The following is a 26,940-nucleotide window of genomic DNA, read 5'->3' on the forward strand; positions in this document are numbered from 1 at the left end:
GCGGATTGGGAGTCCCATAGGGCGGATTGGGAGTCCAATAGGGCGGATTGGGAGTCCAATAGGGCGGATTGGGAGTCCCATAGGGCGGATTGGGAGTCCAATAGGGCGGATTGGGAGTCCCATAGGGCGGATTGGGAGTCCCATAGGGCGGATTGGGAGTCCCATAGGGCGGATTGGGAGTCCAATAGGGCGGATTGGGAGTCCCATAGGGCGGATTGGGAGTCCAATAGGGCGGATTGGGAGTCCCATAGGGCGGATTGGGAGTCCAATAGGGCGGATTGGGAGTCCCATAGGGCGGATTGGGAGTCCAATAGGGCGGATTGGGAGTCCCATAGGGCGGATTGGGAGTCCAATAGGGCGGATTGGGAGTCCCATAGGGCGGATTGGGAGTCCAATAGGGCGGATTGGGAGTCCCATAGGGCGGATTGGGAGTCCAATAGGGCGGATTGGGAGTCCCATAGGGCGGATTGGGAGTCCAATAGGGCGGATTGGGAGTCCCATAGGGCGGATTGGGAGTCCCATAGGGCGGATTGGGAGTCCAATAGGGCGGATTGGGAGTCCCATAGGGCGGATTGGGAGTCCAATAGGGCGGATTGGGAGTCCCATAGGGCGGATTGGGAGTCCCATAGGGCGGATTGGGAGTCCCATAGGGCGGATTGGGAGTCCAATAGGGCGGATTGGGAGTCCCATAGGGCGGATTGGGAGTCCAATAGGGCGGATTGGGAGTCCCATAGGGCGGATTGGGAGTCCAATAGGGCGGATTGGGAGTCCCATAGGGCGGATTGGGAGTCCCATAGGGCGGATTGGGAGTCCAATAGGGCGGATTGGGAGTCCAATAGGGCGGATTGGGAGTCCCATAGGGCGGATTGGGAGTCCAATAGGGCGGAATTGGAGTCCCATAGGGCGGGATTGGGAGTCCCATAGGGCGGATTGGGAGTCCCATAGGGCGGATTGGGAGTCCAATAGGGCGGATTGGGAGTCCCATAGGGCGGATTGGGAGTCCAATAGGGCGGATTGGGAGTCCCATAGGGCGGATTGGGAGTCCCATAGGGCGGGATTGGGAGTCCCATAGGGCGGAATTGGAGTCCCATAGGGCGGATTGGGAGTCCAATAGGGCGGATTGGGAGTCCCATAGGGCGGATTGGGAGTCCAATAGGGCGGATTGGGAGTCCCATAGGGCGGATTGGGAGTCCCATAGGGCGGATTGGGAGTCCCATAGGGCGGGATTGGGAGTCCCATGGGGCGGAATTGGAGTCCCATAGGGCGGGATTGGGAGTCCCATAGGGCGGATTGGGAGTCCAATAGGGCGGATTGGGAGTCCCATAGGGCGGATTGGGAGTCCCATAGGGCGGATTGGGAGTCCCATAGGGCGGATTGGGAGTCCCATAGGGCGGATTGGGAGTCCCATAGGGCGGAATTGGAGTCCCATAGGGCGGGATTGGGAGTCCCATAGGGCGGATTTGGAGTCCCATAGGGCGGATTGGGAGTCCCATAGGACGGATTGGGAGTCCCATAGGGCGGATTTGGAGTCCCATAGGGCAGATTGGGAGTCCCATAGGGCGGATTGGGAGTCCAATAGGGCGGATTGGGAGTCCCATAGGGCGGATTGGGAGTCCCATAGGGCGGGATTGGGAGTCCCATAGGGCGGAATTGGAGTCCCATAGGGCGGGATTGGGAGTCCCATAGGGCGGATTTGGAGTCCCATAGGGCGGATTGGGAGTCCCATAGGGCGGATTGGGAGTCCCATAGGGCGGATTGGGAGTCCCATAGGGCGGATTGGGAGTCCCATAGGGCGGATTGGGAGTCCAATAGGGCGGATTGGGAGTCCCATAGGGCGGATTGGGAGTCCCATAGGGCGGATTGGGAGTCCAATAGGGCGGGATTGGGAGTCCCATAGGGCGGATTGGGAGTCCAATAGGGCGGATTGGGAGTCCCATAGGGCGGATTGGGAGTCCCATAGGGCGGGATTGGGAGTCCCATAGGGCGGAATTGGAGTCCCATAGGGCGGGATTGGGAGTCCCATAGGGCGGATTTGGAGTCCCATAGGGCGGATTGGGAGTCCCATAGGGCGGATTGGGAGTCCCATAGGGCGGATTGGGAGTCCAATAGGGCGGATTGGGAGTCCCATAGGGCGGATTGGGAGTCCCATAGGGCGGATTGGGAGTCCAATAGGGCGGATTGGGAGTCCCATAGGGCGGATTGGGAGTCCCATAGGACGGATTGGGAGTCCCATAGGGCGGATTGGGAGTCCCATAGGGTGGATTGGGAGTCCCATAGGGCGGTGCGCAATTGGCCCAGCGTCGTCCGGGTTTGGCCCGGGGGACGCTGACATTGTAAATAAGAATTTGTTCTTTATCTGACATGCCTAGTTAAATAAAGGTTACATAAACATTTAAACAATAGATATATACACCTGTATTTATCTGTTTATTGAAGTAGCCTTTAGTATCTGTGAGTTTAGACACTTGTTTACCTCAAGTAAAGTTGATATGTCAATCATTCATACACTTATTGACATTATTTCAGTTGCTTGAAGAGAATATTATGAAATGAACAACGAGCTGAAGATGTTCAAGATGATTCTGAGATCAGAATTCCCACAAGGCTTTGAGAGTCAGAAGCAGGAAGTGGTGGATGCTGAAGATGAGAAGCAGGAGAGCAGTGCCAGAGAGGGGGCTCTGAAGATCACACTGCACGTCCTGAGGAAAATGAACCAGAAGGAGCTTGCTGACACACTGGAGAAAAGTAAGAGCTGTCTACCTCATGTTGAATGCTGTTTTATAACGTTTAAAAGCTGTAGCTAAAGTACAGCTAAAGTATTGCACTTGTGCAAGTTCTCCCACTTAAAAAGATGGGAGAGGCCTGTAATTTTCATCATAGGTACACTTCAACTATGACAGACAAAATGAGAAAAAAAAATCCAGACAATCACATTGTAGGATTTTTAATGAATTTATTTGCAAATTATGGTGGAAAATAAGTATTTGGTCACCCACAAACAAGCAAGATTTCTGGCTCTCACAGACCTGTAACTTCTTCTTTAAGAGGCTCCTCTGTCCTCCACTCGTTACCTGTATTAATGGCACCAGTTTGAACTTGTTATCAGTTTAAAATCTGTAGCTAAAGTAGCCGTGTAACTCAATGATATTGTAGCAGCCTTAACACATTTAATCCTACCAGTCACATCCCACCACTCAGTGAGAGAAAAAAGTTTATACTTTACAGGCTCTAGAGAAGTTAAAGTTGTACTTATCAGCAAACAAGTAATATATTCTGCATAATGAAGGTGTGATTCAAATAAGTTTCATATGATTTCTCAGAATGGTCACAACAGGGCGATTGGTTTACTGCCTCAATGTTAGGTCCCTTAAAATTTGTTGGGGATAGGGGGCAGTATTTTCACTTTGGATGAATTGCGTGCCCATAGTGAACTGCATCCTACTCTGTCCTAGATTGCTAATATATGCATATTGTTATTACTATTGGATAGAAAACACTCTGAAGTTTCTAAAACTGTTTTAATAGTGTCTGTGAGTGTAACAGCACTCATAGGACAGGCAAACCCGACTAGCATCACCACCCTGGATGGTTCCGACCTAGAATATGTGGACATCTATAAGTACCTAGGTGTCTGGCTAGACTGCAAACTCTCCTTCCAGACTCATATCAAACATCTCCAATCGAAAATCAAATCAAGAGTCGGCTTTCTATTCCGCAACAAAGCCTCCTTCACTCACGCCGCCAAGCTTACTCTAGTAAAACTGACTATCCTACCGATCCTCGACTTCGGCGATGTCATCTACAAAATGGCTTCCAACACTCTACTCAGCAAACTGGATGCAGTCTATCACAGTGCCATCCGTTTTGTCACTAAAGCACCTTATACCACCCACCACTGCGACTTGTATGCTCTAGTCGGCTGGCCCTCGCTACATATTCGTCGCCAGACCCACTGGCTCCAGGTCATCTACAAGTCCATGCTAGGTAAAGCTCCGCCTTATCTCAGCTCACTGGTCACGATGGCAACACCCATCCGTAGCACGCGCTCCAGCAGGTGTATCTCACTGATCATCCCTAAAGCCAACACCTCATTTGGCCGCCTTTCGTTCCAGTACTCTGCTGCCTGTGACTGGAACGAATTGCAAAAATCGCTGAAGTTGGAGACTTTTATCTCCCTCACCAACTTCAAACATCAGCTATCTGAGCAGCTAACCGATCGCTGCAGCTGTACATAGTCTATTGGTAAATAGCCCACCCATTTTCACCTACCTCATCCCCATACTGTTTTTATTTATTTACTTTTCTGCTCTTTTGCACACCAATATCTCTACCTGTACATGACCATCTGATCATTTATCACTCCAGTGTTAATCTGCAAAATTGTAATTATTCGCCTACCTCCTCATGCCTTTTGCACACATTGTATATAGACTCCCCCTTTGTTTTCTACTGTGTTATTGACTTGTTAATTGTTTACTCCATGTGTAACTCTGTGTTGTCTGCTCACACTGCTATGCTTTATCTTGGCCAGGTCGCAGTTGTAAATGAGAACTTGTTCTCAACTAGCCTCCCTGGTTAAATAAAGGTGAAATAAAAAATAAAAAAATCTTCCAAACAGGAAGTGAAAATCTGTATGCGGGTCTAATTTTAAGTCATCGCCTCTCCACTTCCAAATAAGATATGGATCTGTTAGCACTTCCTACGCCTTCCACTACTAGATGTCATCATTCAGTAGAACGTGGATTGGAGCCTCTGGTATGAACTTTGACCGAATGGGAGGGGAAATAGTCACTGTCTTGGCAGAATGCCATTTCCCTGTGGCGCATTTGTCTGTGGGTGTCACCATCTTTCCATTTGGCTGCAGATGAAAAGGTATGCTCCGGTTGGAACGTTATAGGATATATGAAAATAACATCCTGAAGATTGATTCTCTAATTAGTTTGACCAGTTTATTCGACCTGGAATATATATTTTTAAGTTTTCGTCCAAGTACGCCTGGACCAGCGCCAGCTTTTGGACATGTGAGCTAAACCTGCAAGCAAAAGTAGCTAATTGGACACTAGTAGTGGACATTATGGAACAAAACAACAATTTATTGCGGAACTAGGACTCCTTGCACTGCATTCTGATGAAAGATCATCAAAGGTAAGGGAATATTTATGATGTAATTTCGTATTTCTGTTGACTCCAACATGGCGGAGAAATATATTTATGTCTGGGCACTGTCAGTTTATTGCACGATAGGCTTTTTTCGTAACGTTTAAAAAAAATCTGACACAGCGGTTGCATTAAGAACCAGTGTATCTTTAATTATATGTAGAACATGTATCTTTAGTCAAAGTTTGTGATGAGTATTTCTGTTATCTGGCGTAGCGCTCTGTAATTACTCCGGGTATTTGAGGCATTTCTGAATATGGCGTCAATGTAAACCGAGATTTGTGGATATAAATATGCATATTATCGAAATATTAGGTGTGTCAACTTGGAAAAAATGAATGATCCTCAACAGCTCTCTCTCTCTCTGTCTGTGGTTGATGCTTATTTATAAAACCCTATTAGGCCTCACTCCCCCCTATCTGAGATATCTAATACAACACCTGTTCTGCCAGTCACATTCTGTTAAAGGTCCCCAAAGCACACACGTCCCTGGGTCGCTCGTCTTTTCAGTTCGCTCCAGCTAACGAGTGGAACGAGCTGCAACAAACACTCAAACTGGACAGTTGTATCTCCATCTCTTCATTCAAAGACTCAATCATGGACACTCTTACTGACAGTTGTGGCTGCTTTGCGTGATGTATTGTTGTATCTACCTTCTTGCCCTTTGTGCTGTTGTCTGTGCCCAATAATGTTTGTACCATGTTTTGTTGCTACCATGTTGTTGTCATGTTGTGTTGCTACCATGCTGTGTTGTCATGTGGTGCTGCCATGCTGTGTTGTTGTCTTAGTTCTCTCTTCATGTAGTGTTGTGTTTTGTCTCTTGTCGTGATGTGTGTTTTGTCCTACATATTTTTTATTTATTTATATTTTTAATCCCAGACACTGTCCCCACGAGGCCTTTTGCCTTTTGGTAGACCGTCATTGTAAATAATAATGTGTTCTTAACTGACTTGCCTAGTTAAATAAAGGTTAAATACAATTAAAATAAAAATGTCAGGAAGTACACTGACATTCCAATTTTCTTCAATGCTTCTTAATGAGGTTTACCTTCTGAATTGATTGAAATTTAAATGGAATTGACCACAACCACGCTGTGCCCACTGACCACCAGAGGAGCCTGCTAAGGGGAGGATGAACGGCTCACAATCAGGGCTGGAATGAAGTGAATGGAATTGTATGTGTTTGATGCATTTGATACCATTCTATTATTTTTTATTCCAGCCATTATTATGAGCCTGTCCTCCATGCCACCAGCCACCACTGCTGACCACAGACCAGAAACCAGACAAACAGTAACTGGCAACCCACGGAAACATTAGTCTGGTCCCAGATCTGTGTGTGCTTTAGACAACTCCTTTAGATATACAGTGGGGCAAAAAAGTATTTAGTCAGCCACCAATTGTGCAAGTTCTCCCACTTAAAAAGATGAGAGGCCTGTAATTTTCATCATAGGTACACTTCAACTATGACAGAAAAATGAGGGGAAAAAATCCAGAAAATCACATTGTAGGATTTTTAATGAATTTATTTGCAAATTATGGTGGAAAATAAGTATTTGGTCACCTACAAACAAGCAGGATTTCTGGCTCTCACAGACCTTCTTTAAGAGGCTCCTCTGTCCTCCACTCGTTACCTGTATTAATGGCACCTGTTTGAACTTGTTATCAGTATAAAATACACTTGTCCACAACCTGTCACACTCCAAACTCCACTATGGCCAAGACCAAAGAGCTGTCAAAGGACACCAGAAACAAAATTGTAGACCTGCACCAGACTGGGAAGACTGAATCTGCAATAGGTAAGCAGCTTGGTTTGAAGAAATAAACTGTGGGAGCAATTATTAGGAAATGGAAGACATACAAGACCACTGACAATCTCCCCCGATCTGGGGCTCCACGCAAGATCTCACTCCGTGGGGTCAAAATGATCACAAGAACGGTGAGCAAAAATCCCATAACCACACGGGGGGACCTAGTGAATGACCTGCAGAGAGCTGGGACCAAAGTAACAACGCCTACCATCAGTAACACACTACGCCGCCAGGGACTCAAATCCTGCAGTGCCAGATGTGTTCCCTTGCTTAAGCCAGTACATGTCCAGGCCCGTCTGAAGTTTGCTAGAGAGCATTTGGATGATCCAGAATAAGATTGGGAGAATGTCATATGGTCAGATGAAACCAAAATATAACTTTTTGGTAAAAACTCAACTCGTTGTGTTTGGAGGACAAAGAATGCTGAGTTGCATCCAAAGAACACCATACCTACTGTGAAGCATGGGGGTGGAAATATCATGGGGCTGTTTTTCTGCAAAGGGACCAGGACGACTGATCCGTGTAAATGAAAGAATGAATGTCTCAAGGAGACGACACCTGCGAGGGTAAAAAAAAAAAAAACGCCCTGTTAAGAACTCTTTTTATTTATTTTTTATACTTTTTATATCTTGATTTTTAAAAAAATATATATTGACTTTCAATGTATCGTGAGATTTTGAGTGAAAACCTCCATCAGCAAGGGCATTGAAGATGAAACGTGGCTGGGTCTTTCAGCATGACAATGATCCCAAACACACTGCCCGGGCAACGAAGGAGTGGCTTCGTAAGAAGCATTTCAAGGTCCTGGAGTGGCCTAGCCAGTCTCCAGATCACAACCCCATAGACAATCCTTTGGAGGGAGTTGAAAGTCCGTGTTGCCCAGCAACAGCCCCAAAACATCACTGCTCTAGAGGAGATCTGCATGGAGGAATGGGCCAAAATGCCAGCAACAGTGTGTGAAAACCTTGTGAAGACTTACAGAAAACGTTTGACCTCTGTCATTGCCAACAAGGGGTATATAACAAAGTATTGAGATTAACTTTTGTTATTGACCAAATACTTATTTTCCACCATAATTTGCAAATAAATTCATTAAAATCCTACAATGTGATTTTCTGTATTTTTTTTCTCTCTCATTTTATCTGTCATAGTTGAAGTGTACCTATGCTAAATTACAGGCCTCATCTTTTTAAGTGGGAGAACTTGCACAATTGGTGGCTGACTAAATACTTTTTTGCCCCACTGTATGTATGATATGATGTTGGTAGAATGTTGAAGTTGGGATAGTAGTAAGGATCCTACCAGGGATTATTTATGTATGCTGTTGATAGTTGATAGTCGGGATAGTAGTAAGGATCCTACCAGGGATTATTTATGTATGATGTTGGTAGAATGTTGAAGTTGGGATAGTAGTAAGGATCCTACCAGGGATTATTTATGTATGCTGTTGATAGTTGATAGTCGGGATAGTAGTAAGGATCCTACCAGGGATTATTTATGTATGCTGTTGATAGTTGATAGTCGGGATAGTAGTAAGGATCCTACCAGGGATTATTTATGTATGATGTTGGTAGAATGTTGAAGTTGGGATAGTAGTAAGGATCCTACCAGGGATTATTTATGTATGCTGTTGATAGTTGATAGTCGGGATAGTAGTAAGGATCCTACCAGTGATTATTTATGTATGATGTTGGTAGAATGTTGAAGTTGGGATAGTAGTAAGGATCCTACCAGGGATTATTTATGTATGCTGTTGATAGTTGATAGTCGGGATAGTAGTAAGGATCCTACCAGTGATTATTTATGTATGATGTTGGTAGAATGTTGAAGTTGGGATAGTAGTAAGGATCCTACCAGGGATTATTTATGTATGCTGTTGATAGTTGATAGTCGGGATAGTAGTAAGGATCCTACCAGTGATTATTTATGTATGATGTTGGTAGAATGTTGAAGTTGGGATAGTAGTAAGGATCCTACCAGTGATTATTTATGTATGATGTTGGTAGAATGTTGAAGTTGGGATAGTAGTAAGGATCCTACCAGGGATTATTTATGTATGATGTTGGTAGAATGTTGAAGTTGGGATAGTAGTAAGGATCCTACCAGTGATTATTTATGTATGATGTTGGTAGAATGTTGAAGTTGGGATAGTAGTAAGGATCCTACCAGTGATTATTTATGTATGATGTTGGTAGAATGTTGAAGTTGGGATAGTAGTAAGGATCCTACCAGGGATTATTTATGTATGATGTTGGTAGAATGTTGAAGTTGGGATAGTAGTAAGGATCCTACCAGGGATTATTTATGTATGATGTTGGTAGAATGTTGAAGTTGGGATAGTAGTAAGGATCCTACCAGGGATTATTTATGTATGATGTTGGTAGAATGTTGAAGTTGGGATAGTAGTTAGGATCCTACCAGGGATTATTTATGTATGATGTTAGTAGAATGTTGAAGTTGGGATAGTAGTAAGGATCCTACCAGGGGTTATTCATGTATGATGTTGGTAGAATGTTGAAGTTGGGATAGTAGTAAGGATCCTACCAGGGATTATTAATGTATGATGTTGGTAGTTGATAGTTGGGATAGTAGTAAGGATCCTACCAGTGATTATTTATGTATGATGTTGGTAGAATGTTGAAGTTGGGATAGTAGTAAGGATCCTACCAGGGATTATTTATGTATGATGTTGGTAGAATGTTGAAGTTGGGATAGTAGTAAACGGCTGGTGTGTAAATGACTAAGATTAAAACCTCCCGTCAATTAGGGAGCTTTGTTTCATTATTGTGTGTTTATTTCTTCCTGCAGTTTTTAAGGATTCTGTATGGAGGAATGGTCTAAAATCACTCCCAAAGTATTCTACAAAAAGGCTCAGTGCCGTCATGACTACATGTTCATGTGATTGCCTAAAATAACCTGAATGTTTTTGTCTGTTAGTAATGTTTTATTTCTAAGAGATAATGAATAAAATGGAACAAAAGACATTCAATAATGAATTGTCACTGTGTTAATAACCACAACCAACATGTTGGATCTCTGTTTAGTTGTCACTGTGTTAATAACCACAACCAACATGTTGGATCTCTGTTTAGTTGTCACTGTGTTAATAACCACAACCAACATGTTGGATCTCTGTTTAGTTGTCACTGTGTTAATAACCACAACCAACATGTTGGATCTCTGTTTAGTTGTCACTGTGTTAACCACAACCAACATGTTGGATCTCTGTTTAGTTGTCACTGTGTTAATAACCACAACCAACATGTTGGATCTCTGTTTAGTTGTCACTGTGTTAATAACCACAACCAACATGTTGGATCTCTGTTTAGTTGTCACTGTGTTAATAACCACAACCAACATGTTGGATCTCTGTTTAGTTGTCACTGTGTTAATAACCACAACCAACATGTTGGATCTCTGTTTAGTTGTCACTGTGTTAACCACAACCAACATGTTGGATCTCTGTTTAGTTGTCACTGTGTTAATAACCACAACCAACATGTTGGATCTCTGTTTAGTTGTCACTGTGTTAATAACCACAACCAACATGTTGGATCTCTGTTTAGTTGTCACTGTGTTAATAACCACAACCAACATGTTGGATCTCTGTTTAGTTGTCACTGTGTTAACCACAACCAACACGTTGGATCTCTGTTTAGTTATCACTGTGTTAACCACAACCAACATGTTGGATCTCTGTTTAGTTGTCACTGTGTTAACCACAACCAACACGTTGGATCTCTGTTTAGTTGTCTGTGTTAATAACCACAACCAACATGTTGGATCTCTGTTTAGTTGTCACTGTGTTAACCACAACCAACATGTTGGATCTCTGTTTAGTTGTCTGTGTTAATAACCACAACCAACATGTTGGATCTCTGTTTAGTTGTCACTGTGTTAATAACCACAACCAACATGTTGGATCTCTGTTTAGTTGTCACTGTGTTAATAACCACAACCAACATGTTGGATCTCTGTTTAGTTGTCACTGTGTTAACCACAACCAACATGTTGGATCTCTGTTTAGTTGTCACTGTGTTAACCACAACCAACATGTTGGATCTCTGTTTAGTCACTGTGTTAATAACCACAACCAACATGTTGGATCTCTGTTTAGTTGTCACTGTGTTAATAACCACAACCAACATGTTGGATCTCTGTTTAGTTGTCACTGTGTTAACCACAACCAACATGTTGGATCTCTGTTTAGTTGTCACTGTGTTAATAACCACAACCAACATGTTGGATCTCTGTTTTTTTGTCACTGTGTTAACCACAACCAACATGTTGGATCTCTGTTTAGTTGTCACTGTGTTAATAACCACAACCAACATGTTGGATCTCTGTTTAGTTGTCACTGTGTTAATAACCACAACCAACATGTTGGATCTCTGTTTAGTTGTCACTGTGTTAACCACAACCAACATGTTGGATCTCTGTTTAAGGGTCAGTGTTCGATAATGAGTCTCTCTGGGGAGAGAGAGGAGGGGCGCCCTGCCTCTAAAATGAGTCTCTCTGGGAAACATGTCACCAAATCTAAGAGGTGAGATGACAATTTTGTTTAAGAACTTATGAAAAGTTTATATCCAAAATGCTGTATCCACCATTTCTTCACATTTGTGTTTTTTACATCAGAAATTAAGGCTTATAAGTACCTTCAATGTATGTGTAGAATATTACTGTTCTAAGATTTTTTTATTCATAGATTTTAGTGTATGACCTTTTCTCCTAAAACGTCCACTGAGCGGTGCAGAGACACCATTCAAATGTGTGCAGACTTGTTACAACTTCAGCTGTAAACACAACGTGATTTTGTCCGTCTGTGACCAAGAGAAAGTGGTCAGTTAAATTATATGAAATTATTTAGTATCTTATTTTTTCATTTTGAGGGCAGAAAATTTGGCTGAGAACACCACAGCAAGATGAAACAAAAAAATGGCTGCATTCTCTAGATCATCCCATTTCATTTGAGCTATAGAGCCCCACAGTGGAGGTGTTATGGGTATTATAACACCTAGCGGTCAAACAGGGAAATTGTTCCAATAGTTTTTCCACCATACATTTTCCCATACGGATTTGTGGAAACACTTAAAATCAGTCACATGCACCGAATACAACAGGTGTAGTAGACCTTACAGTGAAATGCTTACTTACGAGTCCTTAAACAACAATGCAGTTTTAAAAAATTCAAATAAGAGTTAAAAGTAACAAGTAATTAAAGAGCAGCAGTAAAATAACAATAGCGAGACTATATACAAGGAGGTACCGTTACAGAGTCAATGTGCGGTGACACCAGTTAGTCGAGGTAATATGTCCATGTAGGTAGAGTTTAAAGTGACTCTGCAAAGGAGTGGGGACAATGCAAATAGTCTAGGTAGCCATTTTTTTTTAGATGTTCACGAGTCTTATGGCTTGGGGGTAGAAGCTGTTTAGAAGCCTTTTGGACCAAGACTTAACATGCTGATAGAAATTTGATAAGACTGATTTAAGTTTCCCTGCATTAAAATTCCCAGCCACTAGGAGCGTCGCCTCTGGGTGAGCGTTTTCCTGTTTGCTTATGGCGGAATACAGCTCATTCAGTGCTGTCTTAGTGCCAGCCTCTGACTGTGGTGGTATGTAGATAGTGTGGTCTACAGCTTATCATGAGATACTCTATCTCAGATGAGCAAAACCTTGAGACTTCCTTAGATATCGTGCACCAGCTGTTATAAAAATAGTCCGCCGCCCCTTGTCTTACCAGATGCCGCTGTTCTATCCTGCCGGTGCAGTGTATAACCAGCCAGCTAGCTGTATGTTGATAATGTCGTCATTCAGCCACAACTCCGTGAAGCATAAGATATTACAGTTTTGAATGTCCCGTTGGTAGTTTAATCTTCCTTGTAGGTCGTTGATTTTATTTTCCAATGATTGCGTGTTTGCTAGCAGAATGGAAGGCGGGGGGGGGGGTTTATTAGATCGCCTACGAATTCTCAGAAGGCTTCAGGCTCGTCGGGCTCGTTAAAGGGAAAAAAAAGGATTCTGCCACATTTTGTTACCTTTTGCCCTGAATAACAGGTTGCCACTGCTCCAAAGCATTTACATGTGGTTCAGGAACCACTGACTAGCTGTATGTTTCTATTATCCAGACACCTGCTGGTACCTCTTAACTGGTTAGGACAGCTCATGAGTTTATTATCCAGACACCTTCTGGTACCTCTTTAAAAAAATGTTTAGGCCTAGGTGTCACGCTAGCGGGACAACTTCCAGTGAAACTGGAGGGCGTGCAATTCAAATAAATAATCATAAATATTATGGATATTAAACATTTAGGTACATATAGTCTTATATCGGTTGAAAGCTTAAATTCTTGTTCATCTAACTGCACTGTCCGATTTACAGTAGCTATTACAGCGAAAACATGCGATTGTTTGATGACAGCACCCCACATCAAAATATTTTTATTGCGGCACAGGTTTCATAAATTCACAAATAGCGATTTAAATATTCACTTACATTTAGAAACAAAACATGCCAATTTGAAAAATAAGCCACAGGAGTGTTTTGAGCGAGAAATAAGGTGACTTTCGAGTAGTAAGACTGTATAAAAGCAACAGATACCATTAATAAGAAGGGGCTAGAAGAGTCTTAAATGGTCAGCTACCGACGGCTAGGACAGGCAAGACCCATACTATTGTAGAGGACATAATTCTTCCTGCTGCCGCGGATATGGCTGTAACAATGGGGAAAAGGCCAACAAAAACTATACAGACAATGCCTTCATCAAACACTGTTTCACGACGCATCAGTGACATGGCAGGGGATGTTTTGAAACAATTACTGCTTCACATACAAGCCAGTGAATTCTATGTGTTACAGCTGGATGAGTCAACAGACGTGGCGGGCCTGGCACAGCTCCTGGTATATGTCTGTTACAGCTGGACGAGTCAACAGACGTGGTGGGCCTGGCACATGTCTGTTACGTTTATGGGGTCTATTAAGGAAGACATCCTCTTCTGCAAACCACTGGAAACCAGGACAACAGGAGAGGATATTTTTAAAGTACTGGACAGCTTTGTGACATCAAATAGACTTTGGTGGTCAAGATGTGTTGGTATCTGTACTGATGGTGCAAAAGCCATGACAGGGAGACATAGTGGACTGGTAACGTGTGTAAGCTGTTGTTCCCTACAGGGAGACATAGTGGACTGGTAACGTGTGTGAGCTGTTGTTCCCTACAGGGAGACATAGTGGACTGGTAACGTGTGTAAGCTGTTGTTCCCTACAGGGAGACATAGTGGACTGGTAACGTGTGTAAGCTGTTGTTCCCTACAGGGAGACATAGTGGAGTGGTAACGTGTGTGAGCTGTTGTTCCCTACAGGGAGACATAGTGGACTGGTAACGTGTGTAAGCTGTTGTTCCCTACAGGGAGACATAGTGGAGTGGTAACGTGTGTGAGCTGTTGTTCCCTACAGGGAGACATAGTGGACTGGTAACGTGTGTAAGCTGTTGTTCCCTACAGGGAGACATAGTGGACTGGTAACGTGTGTAAGCTGTTGTTCCCTACAGGGAGACATAGTGGAGTGGTAACGTGTGTAAGCTGTTGTTCCCTACAGGGAGACATAGTGGACTGGTAACGTGTGTAAGCTGTTGTTCCCTACAGGGAGACATAGTGGACTGGTAACGTGTGTAAGCTGTTGTTCCCTACAGGGAGACATAGTGGAAGGAGGACAACAGTTCATATTAAATAAATAAAAATCCCCATGTTCATCTTCCTCGGTGTGTTTAAATAAAGTTCCTGTGTGTTAAGTCTTGGGCTGATTTATTCCCTTCTAACTGGGGGCGGAGTTAGTGAGGCACAAACCAGTAAAATACGTAGAGGGTCGCTCTCCTTCACACACGGAGGTCTGAGACATGCGTTAGAATATTAACAGTTTCAAGTGCAACGTTAATAAGGATTGTTTTAGAAAACAGATCTGAGATTTAACGATGCTCCTACGAAGGTTCTAAAAATGAAGGTAGCCTTAAAATGCTTTTGGGAAACCAGGCCCTGGATAAGAGCATCTGCTAAATTACTAAAATGTTGAATGAAAATATTTATTTATATTTATTTATTACTGTATTGAATAGTTATTTTTTAATATGTGTACAGTTCTTTATTATAAATGTAGTTATTTGTTACATTTGACAGTGTAAAACCTAGCAGTACTACTTATCTCTCTGAGAGTGAGGCAGATATTTAGCATTTCGAAAAATAACATGATTATTTGTCTCTGAAAAGAAACCATCAAGTGATTAGATTTTAAACAAATACATGTCTGTCATTGAACAATCGCCATGATTAGCTCGTGAAAAAACACACCAATCTCTTTCAGAATTTCTTGAAACAATAAAGCTAATTTACCAACATTTCTGGAAATGGATAAACAGCGTTTTGGAATGAAACTCCTCTTATGTTTCCCCATCTGAGCTCAGAGTAGATGAGAGATGTAATGTTTGTCTCTGTGTTGAAGTCCAATCAAGCAGGAGAGACCAGCCTCCCCTGTGCCCAGCTGTGTGTCCATGAAGAGTGACCAGTCTATGGAGGTACCTATAGTGTTCAGAGAGGGAGACTTTTCTACTGAACAAAGGTAAGAAGAACTCATGGGTCATGGTCAGGGAGTTAAACAACACTGTCTGTAGTAATTTCTCCTCTATTTATTTTAGATGTTTTCATAATTCATAGGCTAATCCTATTTTCCATTTTCAAAAGTCCTAAAACAATCCTAAACAAACACAACATTCCCTCCCTGTGTGTGTGTTTGTGTGCATTCCCAGAATACATTTTTTACATCAGCAGTTGTCACAAAGTGTTTATATAGAAACCCAGTCTAAAACCCCAAAGAGCAAGCTGAGATGTAGAAGCATGGTGGCTAGGAAAAACTCCCTAGAAAGGCTTGAATTTAGGAATAAACCTAGTGAGGAAGCAGGCTCTGAGGGGTGGCCAGTCCTCTTCTGGCTGTGGGGTGAGATTATAAGAGTACATGGCCATTAAGGCCAGATCATTCTTCAAGATTTTAAAATGTTAACAGACGACCAGCAGAGTCAAATAATAATCACTTGACTGTATAAACCTAGCAGTACTACATATTTCTCTAGGAGTGAGGCAGATGTATAGCATTTAGAAAAATAAAATATTTGTCTCTGAAATTAACCCATTTGTTTAAAATCTGTCATTTAACAACCCCATGTAATGATTAGATAATGGAAAAAACACAACAATTTCATTAATAATTTCTTTAACCATTTACAATTGTTTCTAAAAATGGATATATAGCGATTTGGAATGAAACTATTATTATGTTTCCCCATCTGAGCTCAGAGTAGATGAGAGATGTAATGTTTGTCTCTGTTGTGTTGAAGTCCAATCAAGCAGGAGAGACCAGCCTCCCCTGTTCCCAGTTGTGTGTCCATGAAGAGTGACCAGTCTATGGAGGTACCTATAGTGTTCAGAGAGGGAGACTTTTCTACTGAACAAAGGTAAGAAGAACTCATGGGTCAGGGAGTTAAACAACACTGTCTCTAGTTATTTCTCCTCTCCCATTTTCCCATTTCTTTTAGTTGTTTTCATAATCCATAGGCAAACCATTTTTTCAACCTACAACAATATCAAACAAACACAACATTCCCTCCCTGTGTGTGTGTATGACAAAGTGTGCACTCCCTGGAGGAGATGTGATCTCTATCCTGATTGCCTAGTCACTTTTACCCCTACCTACATGTACATATTACCACAACTACCTGGTACCCCTGCACATTGACTCAGTACTGGTACTCCTTATAGTCTCATTATTACCTCAACTACCTGGTACCCCTGCACATTGACTCAGTACTGGTACTCCTTATAGTCTCATTATTACCTCAACTACCTGGTACCCCTGCACATTGACTCAGTACTGGTACTCCTTATAGTCTCATTATTACCTCAACTACCTGGTACCCCTGCACATTGACTCAGTACTGGTACTCCTTATAGTCTCATTATTACCTCAACTACCTGGTACCCTGCACATTGACTCAGTACTGGTACTCCTTATAGTCTCATTATTACCATCAACTACCTGGTACCCCTGCACATTGACTCAGTACTGGTACTCCTTATAGTCTCATTATTACCTCAACTACCTGGTACCCCTGCACATTGACTCAGTACTGGTACTCCTTATAGTCTCATTATTACCTCAACTACCTGGTACCCCTGCACATTGACTCAGTACTGGTACTCCTTATAGTCTCATTATTACCATCAACTACCTGGTACCCCTGCACATTGACCCAGTGTGTTTAAATAAAGGACTGGTACTCCTTATTTCCTCGATATTGTTATTTTATTGTGTTACCATCTCCTTATTTATCCGATTTTTCGTACTTTTTAAATGCATTGTTGGAAAGGGCTCGTAAGTAAGTATTTCACACTGAAATGTACACCTGTTATCATTCCCTGTGTGTGTGTGAGTGCACTCCCTGGATGAGGTAATCTCATCTTTTGTCCACAGAAACCAACAGGAGACATCAGAGTCAGAGGTTCTCAGTGGTCAGTCTTCCCAGAGTCATCAAACAGACCTGGCCTCTATATTCAATGTATGTGGTCCTGTTATGTACATTTGTTTTTGTTTACCTCCAGTAAAGTTGATCTGTCAATCATTCATTAATGTGTTCATGAGAAAGTATTTATTCTCTTGCTTAACTTATTAACTTAATTTATTTCAGTTGCTTGAAGAGAATATTATCACATTTGTGAAGAACGAGCTGAAGATGTTCAAGAGGATTCTGAGTCCAGAACTCCCACAAGGCTTTGAGAGTCAGAAGCAGGAAGTGGTGGATGCTGAAGATGAGAAGCAGGAGAGCAGTGCCAGAGAGGGGGCTCTGAAGATCACACTGCACGTCCTGAGGAAAATGAATCAGAAGGAGCTTGCTGACACACTGGAGAAAAGTAAGAGCTGTCTGCCTCATGTTGAATGCTGTTTTACAACAAACATTTAAAATCTGTAGCTAAAGTACAGCTAAAGTAGCTGTGTAACACAATGATATTGTAGCAGCCTTAACAAAACACCTAGTGACCTCATCAAGTAGCAGCAGGGATGTGTTGATTAATTTAGACAGAAGAGACAGATAATTATTATTCATTAACTATTCCACCAATTAAACCAATAATAATATAATCAGTCAAACCAGTGTGCAATTCATTATGAAAACATTAACACATTTATACAGGCAGGTAAGATAATAAATTATAATAATGTACAACTTTAGGCATTGAAACAGATGTAATATTGATATCCTGTGTTTCATTTCTAGATTCAGATGAGCTTGCTGTGATTTGCCAACGTGAACTCAAATCTAATCTAAAGAAGAAGTTTCAATGTGTATTTGAGGGGATCGCTAAACAAGGAAACCCAACACTTCTCAATAAGATCTACACAGAGCTCTACATCACAGAGGGTGGAACAGGAGAGGTCAATAATGAACATGAGCTGAGACAGATTGAGACAACAACCAGGAAACAAGCAAGACCAGAGACTGCAATCAAATGTAACGACATCTTCAAACCCTTAACTGGACAAGACAAACTTATCAGAACTGTGCTGACAAAGGGAGTTGCTGGCATTGGAAAAACAGTCTCTGTGCAGAAGTTCATTCTGGACTGGGCTGAAGGAAAAGCAAATCAGGATGTCCAATTTGTATTTTCATTCCCTTTTCGGGAGCTGAATTTGATGAAAGAGAAAAAACACACTTTGATTGAACTTCTCAATCACTTCTCAATGGAAACCAAAGAATCAAAAATCTCCAACTTCGACAAGTACAAAGTTCTGTTCATCTTTGATGGTCTGGATGAGTGCCGACTGCCCCTAGACTTCCAGAAGAACAAGATATGTTGTGACATCACAAAGTCATCCTCAGTGGATGTTCTGCTGACAAATCTCATTAAGGGAAATCTGCTACCCTCTGCTCTCCTCTGGATAACTACCCGACCTGCAGCAGCCAATCAGATCCCCCCTGAGTGTGTTGACCAGGTGACAGAGGTACGAGGGTTCAATGACCCACAGAAGGAGGAGTACTTCAGGAAGAGATTCAGTGATGAGGACCTGGCCAGCAGAATCATCTCACACATAAAGACATCAAGGAGCCTCCACATCATGTGCCACATTCCAGTCTTCTGTTGGATTTCTGCAACAGTCCTTGAAGACATGCTGAAACATAAGAGAGAAGAGATGCCCAAGACTCTGACTGAGATGTACACACACCTTGTGGTGTTTCATACCAAACAGAAGAATGAAAAGTATCTTGGGAATGAAGAGACAGGTCCAGACTGGAATAAAGAGAGCATTCTGTCACTGGGAAAACTGGCTTTTCAACAGCTTGTGAAGGGCAATCTGATTTTTTATAAAGAAGACCTGAAAGAGTCTGGCATTGATGTCAATGAAGCCTCAGTGTACTCAGGATTGTGCACACAGCTCTTTAAAGAGGAATGTGGGCTGTACCAGGACAAGGTGTACTGCTTCGTACATCTGAGCATTCAGGAGTTTCTGGCTGCTGTATATGTGTTCCTTTCATTCAGCAACAATGAGAATCGAATGACCAATCCGCAATCAACGTCCAGGAACCGTTTTGCTCTGTTCAGAAACAAGCCTGGAGTTACTTTCTACAAGAGTGCTGTGGATAAAGCCTTACAAAGTGAGACAGGAAACCTGGACCTTTTCCTCCGCTTCCTTCTGGGCCTCTCACTGGAGTCCAATCAGAAGCACTTACGAGGTCTACTGACAAAGACAGGAAGCAGCTCACAGAGCCATGAAGAAACGGTGAAGTACATCAAGAAGAAGATCAGGGAGAATCCCTCTCCAGAGAGGTGCATCAATCTGTTCCACTGTCTGAATGAACTGAAGGACAATTCTTTAGTGGAGGAAATCCAAAACTACCTGAGATCAGGAAGTCTCTCAGAAGCCAAACGTTCACCTGCACAGTGGTCAGCTCTGGTCTTTGTGTTGCTGACTTCAGAAAATGAGCTGGATGTGTTTGACCTGAAGAAATACTCCAGATCAGAGGAAGGTCTTCTGAGGCTGCTGCCAGTGGTCAAAGCCTCCAGAGCTGCTCTGTGAGTACATAACAAGACATTTAAATACTAATAAGCAGAATTAAATACTCAGATTAGAGGAAAAATATGTACTATAATATGTATATATTATATTGAAATACATACTGAATCAATGCGTTGCTGTTCACATTAGTATAACAATATGACCATACAATTCTAAGAGACAGAAGATGAATCTATATGTTGTTTGAGAGAATAAACCAAATGCATCGGCCATTGTCCTTCTACACTACTGGTGTTAAATTAACAGTGTGTTTGTGAAATCATGATGATCTCTTTATCAGGCTGTCAGGCTGTGGAGTCACAGAGGAAGGCTGTGCTTCTCTGGTCTCAGCTCTCAGTTCAAACCCCTCACACCTGAGAGAGCTGGATCTGAGTAACAATGACCTGAAGGATTCAGGAGTGAAGCTGCTCTCTGCTGGACTGGGGAATCCTCACTGTAAACTGGAGACTCTGAGGTCAGTATTCCTCTAGTTGGTCAACAAGTGACAACTGTTCACCAGATCCACATGTGTTTACCAGACACATAGTCCACACCACATGTGTTTACCAGACACATAGTCCACATCACATGTGTGTTTACCAGTCACATAGTCCACACCACATGTGTTTACCAGACACATAGTCCACATCACATGTGTGTTTACCAGACACATAGTCCACATCATATGTGTTTACCAGACACATAGTCCACACCATATGTGTTTACCAGACACATAGTCCACACCATATGTGTTTACCAGACACACATAGTCCACACCATATGTGTTTACCAGACACACATAGTCCACACCATATGTGTTTACCAGACACATAGTCCACACCACATGTGTTTACCAGACACACATAGTCCACACCACATGTGTTTACCAGACACATAGTCCACACCACATGTGTTTACCAGACACATAGTCCACACCACATGTGTTTACCAGACACATAGTCCACACCACATGTGTTTACCAGACACATAGTCCACACCACATGTGTTTACCAGACACATAGTCCACACCACATGTGTTTACCAGGCACATAGTCCACACCACATGTGTTTACCAGACACATAGTCCACACCACATGTGTTTACCAGACACATAGTCCACACCATATGTGTTTACCAGACACATAGTCCACATCATATGTGTTTACCAGACACATAGTCCACACCATATGTGTTTACCAGACACATAGTCCACACCATATGTGTTTACCAGACACATAGTCCACACCACATGTGTTTACCAGATACATAGTCCACACCACATGTGTTTACCAGACACATAGTCCACACCACATGTGTTTACCAGACACATAGTCCACACCACATGTGTTTACCAGACACATAGTCCACACCACATGTTTACCAGACACATAGTCCACACCACATGTGTTTACCAGACACATAGTCCACACCACATGTGTTTACCAGATACATAGTCCACATCATATGTGTTTACCAGACACATAGTCCACATCATATGTGTTTACCAGACACATAGTCCACACCACATGTGTTTACCAGACACATAGTCCACACCACATGTGTTTACCAGACACATAGTCCACACCACATGTGTTTACCAGACACATAGTCCACACCACATGTGTTTACCAGACACATAGTCCACACCACATGTGTTTACCAGACACATAGTCCACACCACATGTGTTTACCAGACACATAGTCCACACCATATGTGTTTACCAGACACATAGTCCACACCATATGTGTTTACCAGACACATAGTCCACACCATATGTGTTTACCAGATACATAGTCCACACCATATGTGTTTACCAGACACATAGTCCACACCACATGTGTTTGGACAGTGAAGTTACTGTTATAAATGTGACGCCATGCTGCAGCATTGTTTATTTGAGATGGACTGTTTCATATTGGTTTTACAGTTTAGAAATGAAAGCACTTTATGTATCTAGTTCTCCCATTTGAAGAAGTTGTAATTCTTTGGAGAAATTCACTTATATTGTAATAAAGTAGACAAAAGTTTAGTATGTGTTCCCATATTCCTTACCTTCAGTGATTACATCAAGCTTATGACTCTACAAACTTGTTGAATGCATTTGCAGTTTGTCTTGGTTGTGTTTTGGATGATGTTTTTCTCAATAGACACTGAATGTGAATGTCATTTTGGAGTGACTTCACTTGTATCGTAAGTAAGAATAGATTATGTTTCTGAACACTTTTACATTCATGTGGATGCTACCACGATTAAGAATAATCATGAATGAAATCATGAATAATGATGATTGAGAAAGTTAGAGGTTCAAAGATCACCCCCAATCCCGCCTCTGTTATTGGTCATTGTGAGAGGTTAGCTTTTGTAACTTAAAAAAAAAGTTATCTTAATCAGGGCATCATCATTATTAGTATTGTTTATAAACATGTTCACGCTATTTTTTACTTCAGTCATCATCCACCATTCAGTTACTATTGGGAAAAATATAACCCAAAACACAACTAAAACAACTGCAAATGCAACCAATGAGTTTGGGACCAAATACTAAACTTTTTACTACTTTAATATACTATTAAAGTATTCAACACCATAGTACCCTCCAAGCTCGTCATCAAGCTCGAGACCCTGGGTCTCGACCCCGCCCTGTGCAACTGGGTACTGGACTTCCTGACGGGCCGCCCCCAGGTGGTGAGGGTAGGGTAGGCAACAACATCTCCTCCCCGCTGATCCTCAACACTGGGGCCCCACAAGGGTGCGTTCTGAGCCCTCTCCTGTACTCCCTGTTCACCCACGACTGCGTGGCCACGCACGCCTCCAACTCAATCATCAAGTTTGCGGACGACACAACAGTGGTAGGCTTGATTACCAACAACGACGAGACGGCCTACAGGGAGGAGGTGAGGGCCCTCAGAGTGTGGTGTCAGGAAAATAACCTCACACTCAACGTCAACAAAACTAAGGAGATGATTGTGGACTTCAGGAAACAGCAGAGGGAACACCCCCCTATCCACATCGATGGAACAGTAGTGGAGAGGGTAGCAAGTTTTAAGTTCCTCGGCATACACATCACAGACAAACTGAATTGGTCCACTCACACAGACAGCATCGTGAAGATGGCGCAGCAGCGCCTCTTCAACCTCAGGAGGCTGAAGAAATTTGGCTTGTCACCAAAAGCACTCACAAACTTCTACAGATGCACAATCGAGAGCATCCTGGCGGGCTGTACCACCGCCTGGTACGGCAACTGCTCCGCCCTCAACCGTAAGGCTCTCCAGAGGGTAGTGAGGTCTGCACAACGCATCACCGGGGGCAAACTACCTGCCCTCCAGGACACCTACACCACCCGATGTCACAGGAAGGCCATAAAGATCATCAAGGACATCAACCACCCGAGCCACTGCCTGTTCACCCCGCTATCATCCAGAAGGCGAGGTCAGTACAGGTGCATCAAAGCTGGGACCGAGAGACTGAAAAACAGTTTCTATCTCAAGGCCATCAGACTGTTAAACAGCCATCACTAGCACTGAGTGGCTGCTGCCAACACACTGACACTGACTCAACTCCAGCCACTTTAATAATGGGAATTGATGGGAAACGATGTAAATATATCACTAGCCACTTTAAACAATGCTACCTTATATAATGTTACTTACCCTACATTATTCATCTCATATGCATACGTATATACTGTACTCTATATCATCGACTGTATCCTTATGTAATACATGTATCACTAGCCACTTTAAACTATGCCACTTTGTTTACATACTCATCTCATTTGTACATACTGTACTCGATACCATCTACTGTATCTTGCCTATGCTGCTCTGTACCATCACTCATTCATATATCCTTATGTACATATTCTTTATCCCCTTACACTGTGTACAAGACAGTAGTTTTGGAATTGTTAGTTAGATTACTTGTTGGTTATTACTGCATTGTCGGAACTAGAAGCACAAGCATTTCGCTACACTCGCATTAACATCTGCTAACCATGTGTATGTGACAAATAAAATTTGATTTGATTTGATAAGTGAACTGGTCAGAATACGTATGACTTCTTCAAATGGGGGAATAGATAAATAAAATACTTTAATTTTGAAATGTGATTGAGACGTGTGAATATGCTCTCAAATTAAAGGTGACATTATATACTGTCACCTCAAAATGCTGGAGTATAGAGCCAAAATGTGAGTTTCACTGTCAAAATAGATATGGTGTGGACTGTGTACACAATACAAACTAATTCTGATTAGTACCTCACTGTCTGTATCTTGACTGATACTGCTTTGTAAACTGGTCTGGTCAGTCTACTCACATATTTGTGTTTTATATTTCTCTCTACAAGCAGGACTTATTATTTTTCATAATGATACATCCATTTAAAATGTTGTAAAAAATATACTGCCACTCCATCTTCACCACCAAATAATAGCAGTGTGATTTTTAATTGATTTGACTCTTTGCAGGCTGTCAGGCTGTCAAGTCACAGAGGAAGGCTGTGCTTCTCTGGTCTCAGCTCTCAGTTCAAACCCCTCACACCTGAGAGAGATGGATCTGAGTAACAATGACCTGAAGGATTCAGGAGTGAAGCTGCTCTCTGCTGGACTGGGGAATCCCCACTGTAAACTGGAGACTCTGAGGTCAGTATTCCTGTAGTTGGTCAACAAGTGATATCTGTTCATCTTATCAAATATTTGTACTGTACATGTTTCTATCTACAAGCAAAACTCGATCATTTGGCATTGTTAATAATGATACATCCATTTCTGAATAGATATAGCTTGTTTCAGGACACTGATACGCACTACAAAACCAAAAGTATATGGACACCTGCTCGCCGAACATCTCATTGCAAAATCATGGTCATTAATATGGAGTTCATCTCCCCTTTGCTGATGTGAACTCCACTCTTCTGGGAAGGCTTTCAACTAGATGTTGGAACATTGCTGCGGGGATTTGCTTCCATTCAGCCACAAGAGCGTTAGTGAGGTCAGGCAATGATGTTGGCTGTTTAGGTCTGGCTCGCAGTCGGCGTTCCAATTCATCCCAAAGGTGTTCGATGGGGTTGAGGTCAGAGCTCTGTGCAGCCAGTCAAGTTCTTCCTCACCGATCTCGACAAACAATTTCTGTATGGATCTCGCTTTGTGCATGGGGGCCTTGTCATCCTGAAACAGGAAAGGGCTTTCCCCAAACTGTTGCCACAAAGTTGGAAGCACAGAATTGTCTAGAATGTCAATTTATGGTGTAGCGTTAAGATTTCCCTTCACTTGAACTAAGGGACTTACGGTAGTACCCAGATCTCATTGGCTGGCCCTCGCTTCATACTCGTCGCCAAACCCACTGGCTCCATGTCATCTACAAGACCCTGCTAGGTAAAGTCCCCCCTTATCTCAGCTCGCTGGTCACCATAGCATCTCCCACCTGTAGCACACGCTCCAGCAGGTATATCTCTCTAGTCACCCCCAAAACCAATTCTTTCTTTGGCCGCCTCTCCTTCCAGTTCTCTGCTGCCAATGACTGGAACGAACTACAAAAATCTCTGAAACTGGAAACACTTATCTCCCTCACTAGCTTTAAGCACCAACTGTCAGAGCAGCTCACAGATTACTGCACCTGTACATAGCCCATCTATAATTTAGCCCAAACAACTACCTCTTTCCCTACTGTATTTAATTTGTATTTATTTTGCTCCTTTGCACCCCATTATTTTTATTTCTACTTTGCACATTCTTCCATTGCAAATCTACCATTCCAGTGTTTTACTTGCTATATTGTATTTACTTTGCCACCATGGCCTTTTTTTGCCTTTACCTCCCTTATCTCACCTCATTTGCTCACATCGTATATAGACTTGTTTATACTGTATTATTGACTGTATGTTTGTTTTACTCCATGTGTAACTCTGTGTTGTTGTATGTGTTGAACTGCTTTGCTTTATCTTGGCCAGGTCGCAATTGTAAATGAGAACTTGTTCTGAACTAGCCTACCTGGTTAAATAAAGGTGAAATAAAATAAAAAAATGATCGAAGCTCCCGACGAACAGTTGTTGTTCTGACGTTGTTTCCAGAGGCAGTTTGGTGATTGATGCAAGGTGATTTTTACAGACTTCAGCACTCAGCGGTCCCGTTCTGGGAGCTTGTGATGCTACTTTGCGGCTGAGCTGTTATTGCGCCTAGATGTTTAAACTTCACAATAACAGCACTTACAGTTGACCGGGGCAGCTCTAGCAGGGCAGAAATTTTACGAACTGACTTGTTGGAAAGGTGGCATCTTATTACGATGTGAAGTTGAATGTCACTGAGCTCTTCTGTAAGGCCATTCTATTGCCAATGTTTTGTCTATGGAGATTGCATGGCTATGTGCTTGATTTTAGAAACGAGTGTGGCTGAAACGGCTGAATCCACTCATTTGAATGGGTGTTGTCGTGGCATTTTTCTGCTTTACCAAATGAGAGTTACAAACTACACACCAGTCAGAGTTACACTTAAACTACATATTTTTATTAAGAGCTTGCAATAGCCCTTTTTGACTTTCAATGATGAGCTATCTCTAATCAACTATTGAAAAAAAGTGAATACAGAAAAGTACAAAGATCCTTTATAGCCAAGATACACCCTTCTCAACTTACATGACGAACCACAGATCTTAGGAACAGTTCACAAAGGTTAAGCTTTGTATGAAAGATATCTATAAAACATAGCAGACAGTTACTGCTGTGTCAACAGTTCTCGTTGTAAAGACCAGTGTCTGGCCCCCTCCTACTACAAACTGGAACCTGTCTCACCCTGGTACGGTATAGCACAAAAACATTACCTTTACTATCTGGAATGCTCTTGAGGCTTTATTACCCAAAGACATCGTAAATCTCCTCTGTCAG

At 42.5% G+C, this 26,940-nt stretch overlaps 1 protein-coding gene across 11 annotated transcripts in view; it reads left to right on the top strand.

Moving 5' to 3' along the window:
• Window positions 1-2,578: 2,578 nt before the first annotated feature.
• The window catches only part of LOC118938462 (NLR family CARD domain-containing protein 3), a 40,703-nt gene continuing 16,341 nt past the window's right edge, over window positions 2,579-26,940 (top strand). For 2 of the 11 annotated variants that reach the window (XM_090197572.1, XM_090197573.1), the window contains exons 1-9: window positions 10,613-11,510; window positions 13,823-14,005; window positions 15,458-15,574; window positions 16,347-16,463; window positions 17,480-17,564; window positions 17,694-17,916; window positions 18,282-20,076; window positions 20,361-20,534; window positions 24,530-24,703. In XM_090197572.1, coding sequence (XP_090053698.1) covers window positions 10,744-11,510; window positions 13,823-14,005; window positions 15,458-15,574; window positions 16,347-16,463; window positions 17,480-17,564; window positions 17,694-17,916; window positions 18,282-20,076; window positions 20,361-20,534; window positions 24,530-24,703 — 3,635 coding nt within the window. In that variant the 5' untranslated portion in view covers window positions 10,613-10,743. Of the gene's footprint in view, window positions 2,746-4,720; window positions 5,146-10,612; window positions 11,511-13,822; window positions 14,006-15,457; window positions 15,575-16,346; window positions 16,464-17,479; window positions 17,565-17,693; window positions 17,917-18,281; window positions 20,077-20,360; window positions 20,535-24,529; window positions 24,704-24,837; window positions 26,068-26,940 lie in introns of those variants that run through there. The other 9 variants (XM_090197574.1, XM_090197575.1, XM_090197576.1 and 6 more) reach the window with 8 other exon arrangements.

The sequence above is a fragment of the Oncorhynchus mykiss genome, chromosome 13 (genome assembly GCF_057628025.1).
Source record: "Oncorhynchus mykiss isolate SJ-2025 chromosome 13, ASM5762802v1, whole genome shotgun sequence".
In the NCBI taxonomy this organism is placed as follows: Eukaryota; Metazoa; Chordata; class Actinopteri; order Salmoniformes; family Salmonidae; genus Oncorhynchus; species Oncorhynchus mykiss.